A 14,983-nucleotide genomic window follows, 5' to 3' on the forward strand; every position below is an offset into this window, starting at 1 on the left:
TTTTCTTAACGTTAAAATTAATTTTTCAATCGCAAAAAATTCTTCGATCTGACATCTCATAACCTGCCTCGATTAATGTAAAAAATTACAATGTATTGTTAAATTTGATACTTAAATTTTGATACTTATCAAACATTTAATTACAAACTTCTATAACGTCTTCTCGTCCCTTAACGAAACTTAAGAATTTCGACTTGAAATTTAAATTCAATATATACATTCGAGACAGTTTATATTTCATTAATCTTTTCGTACAAACTTTCCCCTAAAAAACTATTAATTACACCACCTTTGTACGATGAGTACACTACAACTATTTAAATATAGATATTTATATTCATAGGGCAGAATCGACTTTAAATTATAATCAAATAAACTTGAACATTTGTCAGTGTCTATTATCAACAATATTCCATCAAATATGGACAAATCCAATCCCTTTGTAAAGTGCCCTAAATTATTAAAAAAAAAAGTCACCATCATCTATTCAAGTCGACTTGGCATAGATTGCGACTCAATTAATCGTTCGTCTAATTCTTCTAGAAGATCGCAACGAAGCGCTTCTCCGGTAGGTTCGTTTGCATGTGTATTTCCACGCGAACCTGTCGCTGACACCTTGTCCAGATCGCCTAATTAGCAGAAACTGGTGTCCAACAATTCCGTGGAAGCGGTGCACCGTCTTGACGAGTGAAATCCGATTTAATGGGAATTTATGGAACCGGCTGTATAGTCCGACAAAACCGGTGACAGAGACAGGGACGCGTTCCGTGTTGAATTCGGCCACCAGCAAAGCAATTAGCACCTGGTGAGCACCAGTCACCCCCCCATCCCCTTGAAAGCTGCTTTTCCCCGCTGCCCTTGTCATAAAAAGGGCGCCGAGCTGTCTGCAGTCGACCATCTGGTCGTTTATGGATGGAAAACCCCAAGAACTCCTTCTAATGGCGATTCGAAGTGAACTTTAATCTCATTATTATTTTTAAAGTGGGAGGAAGGGAATGAACGAGTTTTGCGCCCGTCAACTACAAATTACGTTTACTTTTAACATCGAGACTATTTTTTTGTTCTAAAAATATACATTATAGAGTAATCATACTCTCGATTCGTAGGGTAGTTACGTAGAAGCTGAGTCTTGATCAAAATGATGTAAATCGGGATCATTTTTTACTTTTTTTTTTCTTTTTATTTATTAATATTTATCGTCAAAGATATCCTACCAATGGGTTGCATAATTAGAAGAGTATAATATTCGAATTTTATTTGTCGATGAAAATGGCCGTCAAGGGGCGTCGAACAAAATGGAGCGCTTGAAGTCCCGTCGATTGTAATAACGATCCACTTCTTTTCTTACACTCTTTCCATTACCTGTTAACAATTCTAATATTTTCTGTTATAGGAATGCAAGAATATCTCCAACTCGGGAACGTAAATGTAGCAAACCCGGTTCTATTATCATAATTTATGTTCAAGGTGTTACATATTTGTTTGTGATTTCGATTTACTCCGAATTTGAGTTTGATTTTTTAGGCTTGTCGATGGAATCTCTAAGGCGATCGGTGAATTCGTTTCTGCGATCGAACGTCCCTGATTTTACCGTTCGATTTGCACAACATACTCGGTAGCCTTCGGGTCCAACGTTTATGGTAGCCTTTGAAGGATGGACGGCGAGCATTACGGCAATAGACGCAGAATGGCGGCCCATGTGTCGTTACTTCGCCGACCGTTCCGCCGGCGAATTTGCATTTACGAGCCGAACGGCAACCCGGAACATGTGTTCGCGACCTGCCGACAACTGTCGGTCGGAAACACATGTTCCTGGCCCAGGAAAAAGGTGAAAGTCCCTAGTAGGACCGCGAAGACAATTGGCAAGGTCGCAGGACAAGTTTTCCTCTTCGTTCGCCCAACTCTTTTCAGGGAAAGCGAGCAAGGTTTTCGTTTATTAACGAAAAAACGTTAGGGGGTGTGTTATCATAGTTTTGGAAACAATTGTCGAATGAAAAATGAGAGCATAAATTACAAAGAATCTTCGACTTTGACTCAAGATATCAGAATTAGCTTCCTAATGTTCATTTCGATGCAATTGTTCCTTCGTAGAAACAAAGAACGATAAAGAGTCCGGAGTAGTAGACCTGTCCCCCTAATATTCATTTCGATACAAAGAATGATAACAAATGCAACAAGAAATGGTAAAAAATCTGTAACTTTGAGCCTAAACGAGATTTAGCCTTCACGGTGACATTCGTTCGTCCCCCCTCCCCCCCTCTCAGTTTGGGACGCGGAGGATTTTTCTGCGTGCCCCTGCAAACGAAAGGAACGTGCCCTCGCGTACACTTTTCCTTCTACCTCGGCCTTATTGCTCTGTGTTCGTTGGCACGGCGGTACCGTGTGTTCGACACATGGCGAAGACAGTGCCACCGGTGCAAACATTGTAGAAGCTATCTGTCGGCGCGGCTCGTAAAGGCAGCGTTTATAATGCGTACGGCCTAACCCCGGGGACACTTGGTGAGCAGCACGTGGGCAATAATGTTAGCCGAGAAGCCATAGTAGATATTGTCCGCTCACAGATATTTCAAGTTTACGGCCTACCTACCGATGAAGGCGCCCCGATTCGCGGATCCTCTTTTTCCTCCTGTCCATGGTCGTTGTTTTGCGCGGGAAAATCACTACCTGACGTATTTAATCACCGTTCGCGAGATTTAACGACGTATCCGACTCACCCTCGGTGCTTACCGGATCAGAGACGTCGCGATTTATCGTACGTTAACGTTGCGCAACTGTCGCAAAGCACCGGATACGCAAAAACAATTCACAAATTCAATGAAGAGCACACTTTGTTACATTTGGGTGCGAATTCAATCTACGGTTGATCTTCGAACAACCCTGATTCGATTTTATGCGATTTTTTCGCAGCTTTTTAAGTTCTGTTCGCCGCCATCTTGAATCGCAATGGCTTCAAATGACGATGCTTCTATTCTTTTAATCAAGTTTTAAACTTTATTGTAAACATACATTATAATACGTACAAATACACGGTACGCGTTAGAAAATAAAATTCTAGAGTAGATGAAACATTACGGTTAGTTCTTGAGGGGGTTGAAAAATTTTATTTCATATTTTTTATTTCCATTTCCTCTGGAACACTGTACGCAAACGGGGTCGTCGTTGATCCGAGATCGATGATTAAAGACACCTTATTCTTGTCACGATGTTTCGACGCATTCTTCGAACCGAAGACGTTTACAGGAGTCCAAAGAGGCCGAGATTTATATCAGAATTTACATCAGAAGGAAGAAAGTAAATAGTCCTCTTGAAAGGGAAGAAAGCAGCGTTTGAGTTCTACGGGTGGCACGAGACCGAAAGTCGAATGGTCTTTATGATTCTTGAATGGCGACAAGTGCCTCTCACAATACTGACCCTCGAAACTCTGACGAGAGTATCCTCGCTACTCCTCCCGTTCTACCTTCTTATTGTATACTCGCTATGGACCATCGTCATCGACCACTGCAAAGAATGGAGTTAATTGTTACAAAGTTACGAAGAAAGAGGTGCGATGACCGAAACTTCCTTTTCAAACTCACTTTTTTAAATTTTCGATCACTTTGTTACTCCGTGATAAATATTTGCTCGATAATCGCGTAAACATTTACGATCGCCGGAAGAGAAATGTAGTTTTCATCGAGTAAATATAAAACAACTTAAATCGATAAATTCGATGTGACAATTGAAAAGTGTTGTATCGTTAAAAAATTCTGTTGCGTTGGAATCGTTTTATTTTTTTTTCTTTCGATGCAAGGGTTGTATCATTTCGACATAAATTAATTGTTAGGTACGTCCAGGGCTTTTTTTGGAAAATAAATTAATAGAAATTCTTCTTTGTTAAAAACGAGAGAAATACGTCCGATTGATAATGTTACATCGATTGTTTTCAACGTCCTGTAATTAATTTATCGATTTTCTGTATCTTCTTTTGTAAAGTGTGGAGAGAGGAGGAGGATTGTCGAGCGAAGAGCTTTGGTTGGTGTATGCACCACGTGGAGAGATTTTAACGGTATGCACGATCGCCAAGAAACCGGTAGTTGCTAATCTGCCTATTGTTTTCAACGCAAATATTTTTCCGGTCTGTTAATCCGAATTACCGACTGACTTTGGCGATCAGAGTTTACGCGCAAACCACGTACCTCGCGGCGAAAGCTTTCTCAAAGTTTGCCAAACAGGCAGCACTCTGAAACAACAGCAATTTCCAAACTGCAACATACCTTTTTCCGAGATCTCGAGGGTCGGTAGTCGTCCAACCGTTTACCAAGTTACAATTTCTGAAATAATCCAAAGCTGTAAGTTAATTACAATTTATCTATATTTTAATATTACGTTAATTTTAGTTCTATGTTCTATGTAAATTCTAGGTGTGAGATCGCGATATGAATTAATGATCTCTTAGTTAGGTTTCTTCGTATTTTTTCTAACGTTCCTTCACTATATTCTCATATCGACTTCAAACTACATACTTCCAATTTCATTATACTTTTGCATTCTGCCAATTTCGTTACATTCTACATTCTGTGAGTTCCATTGGATTTCTACATTCTGCCAATTCCGTAACATTTGTACATTCTGCCAATTCCGTAACATTTGTACATTCTGCCAATTCCGTAACATTTGTACATTCTGCCAATTCCGTAAGATTTCTACATTGTGTAACCTAACTTAAGTAATCTACATAGTGAAAGAATCTATCCGCATCCTCCTCCGTATGTTACAGTTCTTATCATCCTTCCTGACGATCGTGTGCCGTGTAACGTCAATTTCATTCAACACTCCTCCACTATTCGGATCCATTGAGGTACGTGCTTCAGTTTTATGGCAGCTGCCGGCACGAAGCGAGCGGGACAGCGTGTTGGCCACCAGCCGAACGGTGATTGCAGCGCCGTGAAGCACGTGCTACCTGTTTGCACCCAGCGAACCAACACCGGTGACCTCTCGGCGTTCCTGGCGAACACATGTCAGCACTCTGGCCAGGTCCTATAAATTCGAAGAAAATTTGGCGAGCACGTGGTGATCACACGGTGCTGCCCTTAGGTGTACCTTTAATGAGATTCCAGTCACGTTGCTTATCTGGTGTCCCTCGCGTGTTCCTCTCTCGAGTAATTGCACCAACGTTTCGAAGAGAAACCGAGGAAATGCTTCAGAAACGAACCATTTACGCGATTGGCTGAATCTCTCGGAGAAACTCGAGTCAGATTCAGTTTTACCAAACTGGTATGATTTCTTTTGGAAATACCAGTTACGTAAGTTTTCGTAGCAATTGTGAGTTGAAAGTTATCGAACCATTTCTCTCACAAGGTATAATCGATTTAGAGAATCCAATATTTAATTATTTCAATCACTGATCGATCATTCTTTCCGTGCAACGTAGAAAGAGTAAAGGCGAATTTAAGGGAGCAAAATTTGGTACTCAACGGGGTTAAATACACGAAAGATTAGGTTGCCATCGAAACGAAAAGTTATTCCTACACTGTCAACCTTACGCTCGAAGTAGATTAATCGACCGTTTTTCACAGGTCCCGGATTTGAGAGTTTAGGGACGACGATCGACACAAGGTGTGCGCGACGCTGAAAATTGTTGGGGAAAACCATCGAGGATGATTCAGTTACCTGCGCAACCCCCACGGTTAATTTCGGGCCTGGACTTCGAGGCTGGATTATGGGACTTTATTAGCCCGGTAATCCAAAAGTGGCGAGCATACGGGCGACGTATTTCCCCATCGTATTGCGGTAAAAGCACCAGCAGACCTATTATTTCTAGCACGTTCCAGCACATTCGAAGAACATTGACCGTTTGCTGGTTCGAAAATCAGATTTCGATTCGAGACGTAGGTCGAACAGGATGAAATCTACCTGACTACAGAAGGAAGAACTTGTACCGATGGAATCGATACGAATAGATAAAACTCGATCCGTTAACATCGCGCTGCACGAATTTTATCGTATTCGTTGAAATATTGATTTCTCGGTTATTTATATATTCGCGAATCGACCAATCGAGCCAAACGATAGCTGGACAAATCTGCAACAATCGAACAGATGAGAAATCAATTATAACGCACCTGTTATAAAGAGCAACAAATATGAATTGTAATTACCGCTACGATCACCGTTACACGGACAAAACACGCACAAGCCCACCGCAAGTGTCAAATTTTTAAGGGTTCAGTGTTTCCGTACACTGCGAAGGCACCGGTGGAATAAATTGTAAAGTGCACTCGAGATACAGGTTTCCACAAAATTAGATTGCTCTGGGTATTTCCAAATTAGTGGTCGTAAGTCCCCGCTCCATCTCTGCTGGTCGCACCGACTCGTGAGCATTTCGCGCTATACCTACTTTTCGCAGTCTATTGCGATTAGCCTATTAATGGCCACCTCCTGTGACAGGGATCATCTTCATTGTCGTCTTGCTGGTGGCGTACTTGCTCGAGTACACAGGGGGTCCTTTGAAAGGACAACGGTGCTCCACCCTCGACCGTCAATTGCCTCCTGGCGAATCAACGGGGAAGGATAGTAAGTCGGTGATTTTGTACGGTGATTATACAGGGTGTTACCGAACTGGTGGTACGAGCTAACAGGAGGTGAACAAATAAGTGGAAAATGTGGAACGATATTTTCTTGTACAAGAACTTTTATTTTTGAATACACAGTTTTATTTATATCCGACACGATTAGGAGGGGTCACGACTCAATCGAATTTATCGAACGATAGTAGTCCACCGTTTGTGTTGCAATGTTTATTCGTTTGTATAATAGACGAAAGTGTAGGAACGTTTTATGGATACGTTATACAGGGTACAATATACTGAGTTAGAATTTATTCGATTAATTTATTCATTTCTTCAGGACTCGTTCTCCTTGATTCTTTTCTCGTTCAGTTATGGTTCTTTTTATTCTCGATTTCACCAAACAGTGGATAATAATTATTGGAATATTCTCTGCACTTTTATTCCATATTTAGCTGGCTTTGAAGTAAAGTGCTGCGTAAATTTTACCCTCTGTAAGAGAAAAGCTGCTCGTCTATTGTTAGATTTGTAGAAGGTTTGTACAGTTTTACTAAATTAGAATTTAACGTGGTCCACAAGTCGCGTGGAGAAACCAGATTATTATTTATTGTTCGTGTATGGAATTTCTAGGTAATAAGGGTTTTGCAGGTCTTTGGTAATTTTGTTATCGATTTTTATTTTCCACTCGAATCGCCTGTACAAAGATATATACTTGCAATTGAGAGACCATAAAGATACTAAAAAATAATCAAAGGAAAAGCGTAGAAAGGCCGAATAAAAAAGTGGTTTCATTTTTATGCATTTGAGAAGAGAGTTATATTTCCAAAGAGTTAAAAATTGTCTCGTTTCACCTTATTCGAAAAGAAAGAAATATACTCGTAAAAACAAAGGTTAAATTGAAAAGGTACACTTGCAAACAAAGTTCAAAGAAAAAGATCGTTTCGTTTCTTTTCACTCGGTCAGAAAACTCGGATTACTTACGAGATTACCCGATAGAGGAAATTCTGCCCGGATCTGGTGTCGGTTAGTGCAAAGTTATGTGTATATGGCGTACAACCAGGGTGGTCCTCTCTCACGGTTCGACAAACCGCGTTCTGGAACCGATGTATACACGGTGCACGCGTCGTCGACGTCGTGGACGCCGCCAGAAAGAAAGTCGACTCGAAAATCAAACAAACAGCCGGCGACGCCGCGTTTCTGCACTTCCGTCGTCGCCCGTTTTGTTTATTGTCGCTGAAGGATCGCTGTCTGCTGGCTCGGACGTTTAATAACACGTTTCACGCGTTACGTAATCCCCGTGCACTGTGCGAGTACAACGCGAGCAAGTTCAATACTTTTCGGCTAAATGCAAAGAACGATTCGTCCGACATTCGTTTTCGAAGATGGCTACTTGTTGGAGCCATTCCAAAGAGTTCTCCCGATCGTTGAACGGCCATCGAAATTCATTTTTTTAGAGTCAAAAGTCGTGCAATTTTTTAATCAATTATACTAGATTGTTCGATAAGTTTTATCGAACGACGAAACCTATTAGAAACTCGTATTTACGTTTCAATAGTGGATCATCGAGTACAACAGGTCTTTACAACAGGAAAAATGATTACTAATTTTTTTTAATTGTAAACTACGTCGTGTTTCAGACACTCGATCGAAAATTTGCATCGTCCGTGGGATGACCTGGTAACGAACAGACTACAGGCCGATAAAAAGTCGATGTCCCTGGCGAGGAGACGAAGAAACGCGACCGGTTGAACGAAATTGTGTAACGTCGTTGAAGATTCTTTACACCCTTGTAAGACGGACCTAATGAAACGTAATTCATTCCCATGCACCTTGAGGAGACATCGTCTGGCGAACACATGTCTCCGTTGGATTTTATCCATTATGAAAAAGCGCGCCCTTCGTCGCGCGACATTGGCCGGTCGTCGAACATTGAAACCCGAACTCGCTAATTCTCTCTGCTCGTCCAGATGCCGGGGCCAAAGGGTTATTAAACATTTCTACGCTCCCATTGGTCCCCCACGGTCGACCGCAGCGTTTTCCGCCATCGACTGAAATTATTTTTACGAAAGATTTTGCGATTTCAACGGTCGATATCGATGAGGATCACTGTGAACATCAAAGATGTTGAATGGTGTATTTTAAAGAGCGTTGTTTTACGTTGTTTTCGATAGATTGTTTCATTTGTCGTTAAGGGAGGCACACAGGGTGTCGAATTTAAAAACGAGTCACCTTTGCGGTTTATCTTCGAGTTCGAGAAACAATGATAAGATTTTCTCCTTTTAATTTATCAACGTGTTGTAAAGTTCGTCTTTCGGAGTCCATAATTGGGAAGAAATGGTTAGAAAATAAACGTTTGATCGACAAGGAAAAAAGTTCAAAGTTAGTTCAGTATTAGAATATACAGGGAGTTCAATTCAAAGTCGTATAACTATGTGCTTTGAAAAAAATGCAAGAAAAAATTCTATTGTTTATTTTACATTAAAAGGTTTCTTCTCTGATTAAAAAGTCCTGCATTTCAATGTATAATCTTATAGTTTTTTTTCGTAAGCAAGAATGGGGTGTTATAGTATCTAAGACTGTTTCTTCTTTTGTGATTATTTCTATTTTAGAGTACAGAAGCATACTATGCCGCAAGATAAAATTAGACAATTCGTTTCTTTTACCTACAAATGTACAATACAATAATTACTAACGTTGCTTCTTTCTTCGTATATACTATATTCTCTTGTTCTCTGTGTTCTCTTCAAGGTAAACACTGAAATTCACCTGGAAATACGTCCCAGTTGCTTCTTCGGCGTTTAATCCGAGACCAACGATAAGCTTGTTAAACTGGTTCACTTGAGTCTCTTTGCAAATATTTAATTTAGATTTTCGTTGCGATCTCGCTCGAGGGAAGGTACTTTAAGGCAGGTACTTATGCGATTAGAGTGTAGTTTCAGAGGATCGATACCATTTAGAAGCTTAGAAAATGTTTTCTCAGGGTAATGCACCTATCTACGATGTACTGATACGATTCCAATCGATTCTTTGATTTTATTTACAGTATGCAAAATGACGATTTGTTCTCAACGTTTATTCCGTTAAACAATTATCGAGATAAACGAGTGTTCCGATATTTTTTCGACGTTCCTTTCGTTTGAAAAATTTATCAATTAGCCAGAACAAAGAAAGATAATTTCCTAGAGGTAATTGAAAAAATAATTAAAGTAGTTAAAAATTACCCGGTCGATGACAGAGTTTTCGTGATTCGAAAATGGACGTGAGTTGTTGGACAAATTGAAGAAAACGGTCGTTTGATACTCGTGTCAGTTGGATCGTGGCTGCGATAAATTCGAGTCAGTGAACCTAATAGGCGGATTAGTAGAGCCTGTCGCGATGTCAGCAGCGAGTTTTCAGCGTGTGCCCTGTGATTTGCGAATCTCTTGCAGCCATTTACGAAGAAGGTAATATATACACAACTGACAAAATATACACGAACCGCCAAACATCTCAAAAAGCCACAAATTTCCGATCCCTGTCCCGTCCCTCAATGACGGATCGGAAAGCTTTGAGGCGTGAACAAACTTCGAGGAACCTCGAACCTAACATTTTACGATATGAAAACTTAAATGCACAAATAAAAGACACGAATTTGGAAAAATAACTGGTACAAAGTTACAAGTATCGATCGATAAAGTTTAAAAAAATACCATTGTAAAAATAATTACTTTTTATATGCTTGCTGCTTTCCAAAGCAACAAATTTGTCATTAATGTTTCTGTAATTCAATTGTTGGGTAATATAAATTTTAATCAACGGTGTTGATAAATTATTTAATTTCGGGAAATCATTTGGTGTATCTGAACAATTTTTGAAAATAATTTCGTTCGAGTAAAAACTTGGTGAGAGTTGAAATATATATCTTAAACGAAGTAATGACCTTTTCTGTCACTTTGGGACATGTGGAGCTCGAGATATACGTCTACACTGTACTAAAGCTTTTGAGTAGCAATGTACATTCGTAAACGGAGGTCAAATTTTCCGAAAAACTGTAGCTTTGCTTTCGTTCTTCGTTTTGGAACCCATTCCCAGTCCTCCGAAATAGAGAAATATGAGTCCTCCTGGGGGAACCGTGTCACAAGAAGTCCGGAAGTAAAAGAAACTAGCGAAAGCTGAATAGAGACGGGCAAAATTTTATTCGAGTAAAAGATGCAAAGTTAAATCAACGTGTTCCAATTTATTTATTTATTGCGATGCATTGATTCGTTTCTATATTTTAATTGCAATTTTATTCATATTTTATATAAAATGTTAATAGATAAAATGTTGTTCGTACTTTATTTGTTATTTAAAATTTTATCTAGACAACAATTTTCCCCATCCTCAGATTCTGGATCTTAAAGAGTGGGGGACATGTTTTAAATCTTCGACCGCGATATTGTCCTTGCAAGTTGGGACACTGTGAAAGGGATCGCAGGATCGATTAGTGTCGGTGCAGCTAGGTAGGTAGGCCTGCATGTGCAGATTCTTGGAGCATTTCAGAAATGCCTACTTCAAACACACGTGTTCGCCATCAGGTTGCCGCGGTGGTCGGTCTTAACCTTCGTCTTTCTGCTCTCGCAATCCTTCCTTGTGGCCCTGATATTTGTACGGTTAGCGATAAGAAGACACAGTGTGCCCAATTTGTGCACCATGGAGCAAAATCCCCAAAGACTTGACCAAAGTGTCTAATTATGAAATTTTTTAAATAAACCCAATTGCGACGGACAATGAGTCCTCAATTTATGTTCACTTACAATGCTGATCGCCTGAAAGAACTGATTTTTAATACACAATTTACACTTGAATACATAGTAGCAGTGCAAGCATCCATGCATACTTAATTAAGCGTGTGAGCGGAATTGTGTTTGTTCAGTTGTAAAATTTGAATATATTGCTAAATACAAATCGCACTATTCTATTCAGTAGTGGATGTAGACCTAATCAGGACCCAAAGATGATACAGTAGGGCCTCCCCTGTCCGAAGTAATAGAGAGACGTACATATAACGTGTTTGAATAATAGAGCAATCACTCTTCCGATATTTACAGTATTTCACCTTACTTGTGCAAATAGAAATGAAGAGAATTGACAGTCTGTTTAAACATTTAAAGATTCTTTGACTTTGTGTCGGTTACATTAGATAAATAATGTAAGTTACTGTAACTTTTTTCTTTTGTGAAATGTCTTACAAAAGGCAAATGTCATTGTCATGAAAATGTATTTATCCTTTCAACGATATTATTTATTTTTCTCTTCGATAGCGTTACTTTCTTTCGCATATTCGCATATCTGTGCTCCAATTGTCAAGGAGATCGAATCGTACAAGAACGTCAGGGTAACTACTATAGAGTCTGGATTGAATTTCTCGAATCAACGTCTTCGAGGGGGTATTAGACCCACGGGGATGGCCCGTGAGCATCGTGGACCCCGACGTTAAGGCCGACGAGTGGAAAAAAAGGGCCTCATGGGTAGTAGTGGCCTCGAGGGTCCTCTTGGATTCCTCAGTGGGGGTCCTCCGTTTCTTTCGTTTTTCGTTTCGATCCCCGAAGATCCATTGTCGTTTTTTCCGCTCCTGTACGCTACGACTGCTCCCTTTCCGCTGTGGAACGTGGATAAATTGTTCGATTCTTCGCAAAGACGCAAACAAATTTTCCGATCTTTCAATCTTTCTAAGGTCGAAAGCTTCTTAATGGAAATCGCGAAAATTTATCGCGTAAACGAGAGAAGCACACATATTTTGATTTATTCTCTTATCTCTTCGCTTCTTGAACCTCGACAATCGTTTTATCGCAAGGAAAAGTGAAAGGAACACGTATTTATATATTTTCGTTCTTTCTATTCTCGAGCTTCGACGAGAAAATGATTCTTTCGCGATAACCGTGGAAATTATTCGTGGAAATTGTTCGTGGAAATTTCTCCGTTCTTGAAACGTGTCGTAAACCTAACGAGAAGCAAACGTTTTCCAGATGTTCGATTTATTTCGAGATTCGCACACGATCGGGAGTACAATTTTCGTTTTAATCGGTCCATCATCATTGTTTCTCCTTGCGTTGTTATAGATCTGCTGTTAAGGTGCTCGTCTTTTCGTTTCAGAAACGAGAAACAAGTTTATGGCTTTACGGGGAGAGAGGAGAGGGAAGATTTCGAGACCGTGGAGAATCGTTGCGCGATTTAGAAGAACCTGGAAAGTTCAAAGAAAGGAAATACGCACACGTACACGTGTATACACATCCACGGGCGTTTCTTTTCATTTTCATTGTCCCTCGAAGGAAGCTGGACGCTGCTTTCGAGGACCCCTGGGACATCGAGGACCTTCCTGGGATGTGTTTAAGTAATTAGGAAACCAGGGACTCCTAGAACGTAAATCAAAATCAATGCTCCGTTTCGAGTCGCGAAAGAGAAAAGAAATGGAATTCGAATGCAGTGAAGAAACGATACGACATTGTTCTTCGAGAATTTTAGAGAACGAGTACGAGTAAGAAGAACATTGAAGAGCATTGAAGAAACGGAGTACGAAGTAACGAGGATTGCTCAGTATCTAAGAAACGGAGCAATATAGGTATACGTGTGTAATATTGAACATTAAAGAAATAAAGTTTACGGTAATAGACAATTTAATGCCGAAGGAATGGACTAAGTCACATCGGTAAAATAAGTTTAGTCGCTCGACAAAAGTTTTTGAACAACCTGGTACACCAGGAGGAAGAAACAAGCCGAAGAGCGACAAAGAAAAAAGAACGCAGAGTAAAACGAAACTAATGAACAATCTTGGAAACGAAGTCCGGTAATTACTAGGGGGATTTTTGTCGGGTGGGTGCCGCGTAGTCGTTCGGAGGTCTTGGAGTCCCGGGTCGAGGTCGGAGGTCGCCTCCTTCGAATCTAAACGATCCCGTTTCTTGGAACAAGAGAAACATCGGGACACGCGACACTTCCCGAGTCGAAGGAAGCGTGCCCTTTCTTATTTTTTCTTCACCGTGGAACCCCGCGGATACGAAAGCCCGCGGGAGTCCCCTTGATGAGAGATTCATCGTTGCTGTTTCAGCGGCCCTCCTACACGCTACCAACAAACGCAATTTGTAAAAACCTCCTTGGAAAAAATAATGAATTGGTCACATTGAAAGCCGCTTCCAAGACCGATCGGAACTTTCGCTAGGTAATAATTCATCTACGAAGAACAGCGCGAGAAAGAGCAATCGATCCCTCTTATAGGTTATGTTTCCTAGATGCGACTCCATTTTTACTTGTAACGGAAACAATTTTTAAAAATTAGAGCAATTGCTTATACAGAGATTCAATTGCAAAGAGGGTTTCACTAGAATTTTTTTCCTCTGAAAATTTATTTCTAAAAAATGTCGCGACTGAGAGTTGTTATCGATCATTCTTACAGATTTTGTTTCGTTCTTTCACCAGTCTTCTGCTGATATAGACAAAATCTCGAAAAATTATTAGCTACGTAGGAATTATTTACAAAAAATGTTCAACCACGAGAGTTCGAAGAATAATGTACAAAAAATATGGAATTGGGAAACTTTCGAGTGGAAAACGAAAGATTTTTTATTAATTCGTAGTCGATAGTTTGGCAGTATCGTTAAACGAGGATCTTGAATTAAGATTCAAGAGTTTTTTCTATTCAATTTCATTTTCAGCGAGACGAAACGATAAAATTGTTTTATCGACGTCTGCGCCATTTTGCTTCGTACACCTTGGCCAATCGTCGAGTGTCCAGGAAGAACGAGCTTTACAGGTGTTTCTGAGCTCCCATTGGACGATCTGGAACAGGTAAGCGACAGGTGAGCTCCACCCATTTTAAATGGACGCATTCACCCGAAGATCAATTCTCTTCCGAAAGTAAACATTATTCTTCAATGTTCTATAACTCGTTGTCGTTTTCTCCATTGCAAACAAATACTATAACACTCGAACTTTGAACAACTGTAAATATACGAACGAGTCGACGGATCTACGCGAAACTTCACGCGTGTTTATCGAACAGTAGTACCGTATTTATAAAAATAAAACGACGAACCTGGTAGCTCCGTTTCTTATCGAACTTAACGAGCAACGTATTACTTGTTCGCCAATTCGGTGACGTTTGTTCGTAGAAGACAGCTCGCTCGAAATCAGTCAGGAGAGAAATTCCGGGACCGGTGGTACTCATTGAAACGTTCCTCGGTATCGAGAGCTTGAAATATACGCAGAACATTTGTGGCCAGGTGTGACAGACGTTTGCACTTGCATTCGAGACGGTGCAGCGCGTCGTGGACACGACCGGCTGCTACGTTTCGTCAAAACAGCTGCTGTCTGATGTCGTCTCCCCCTTGGTTCCACACTTAGGACCATTAAAATTCGACGGAATCTATTATGTGAACGCACAACTTGTCCAAGACGGGATTTATCCAAAGCTTCCGTAGGATTGA

At 40.4% G+C, this 14,983-nt stretch overlaps 1 protein-coding gene across 8 annotated transcripts; it reads left to right on the forward strand.

Moving 5' to 3' along the window:
• The first annotated feature begins 3,043 nt into the window (after positions 1–3,043).
• On the forward strand, positions 3,044–12,795 carry LOC143153287 (uncharacterized). 8 transcript variants are annotated; one of them, XM_076324304.1, is made up of 7 exons: positions 3,044–3,542; positions 3,973–4,045; positions 4,154–4,328; positions 4,757–6,352; positions 6,427–6,552; positions 8,183–8,304; positions 12,660–12,733. In XM_076324304.1, the coding sequence occupies exons 1-4, from the start codon at positions 3,382–3,384 to the stop codon at positions 4,834–4,836; spliced, it is 489 nt and encodes a 162-aa protein (XP_076180419.1). In that variant the 5' UTR covers positions 3,044–3,381; the 3' UTR covers positions 4,837–6,352; positions 6,427–6,552; positions 8,183–8,304; positions 12,660–12,733. The 8 variants fall into 8 exon arrangements, with proteins under 8 accessions (XP_076180419.1, XP_076180420.1, XP_076180421.1 ...); XM_076324305.1 differs by lacking the exon at positions 12,660–12,733 and having other exon boundaries at positions 4,757–5,282; positions 5,556–6,352; positions 8,183–8,923; XM_076324306.1 differs by lacking the exon at positions 12,660–12,733 and having other exon boundaries at positions 4,757–5,253; positions 5,556–6,352; positions 8,183–8,923.
• The last annotated feature ends 2,188 nt before the right edge of the window (positions 12,796–14,983 follow it).

This window comes from Ptiloglossa arizonensis, chromosome 12, assembly GCF_051014685.1.
Source record: "Ptiloglossa arizonensis isolate GNS036 chromosome 12, iyPtiAriz1_principal, whole genome shotgun sequence".
Taxonomy (NCBI): Eukaryota; Metazoa; Arthropoda; class Insecta; order Hymenoptera; family Colletidae; genus Ptiloglossa; species Ptiloglossa arizonensis.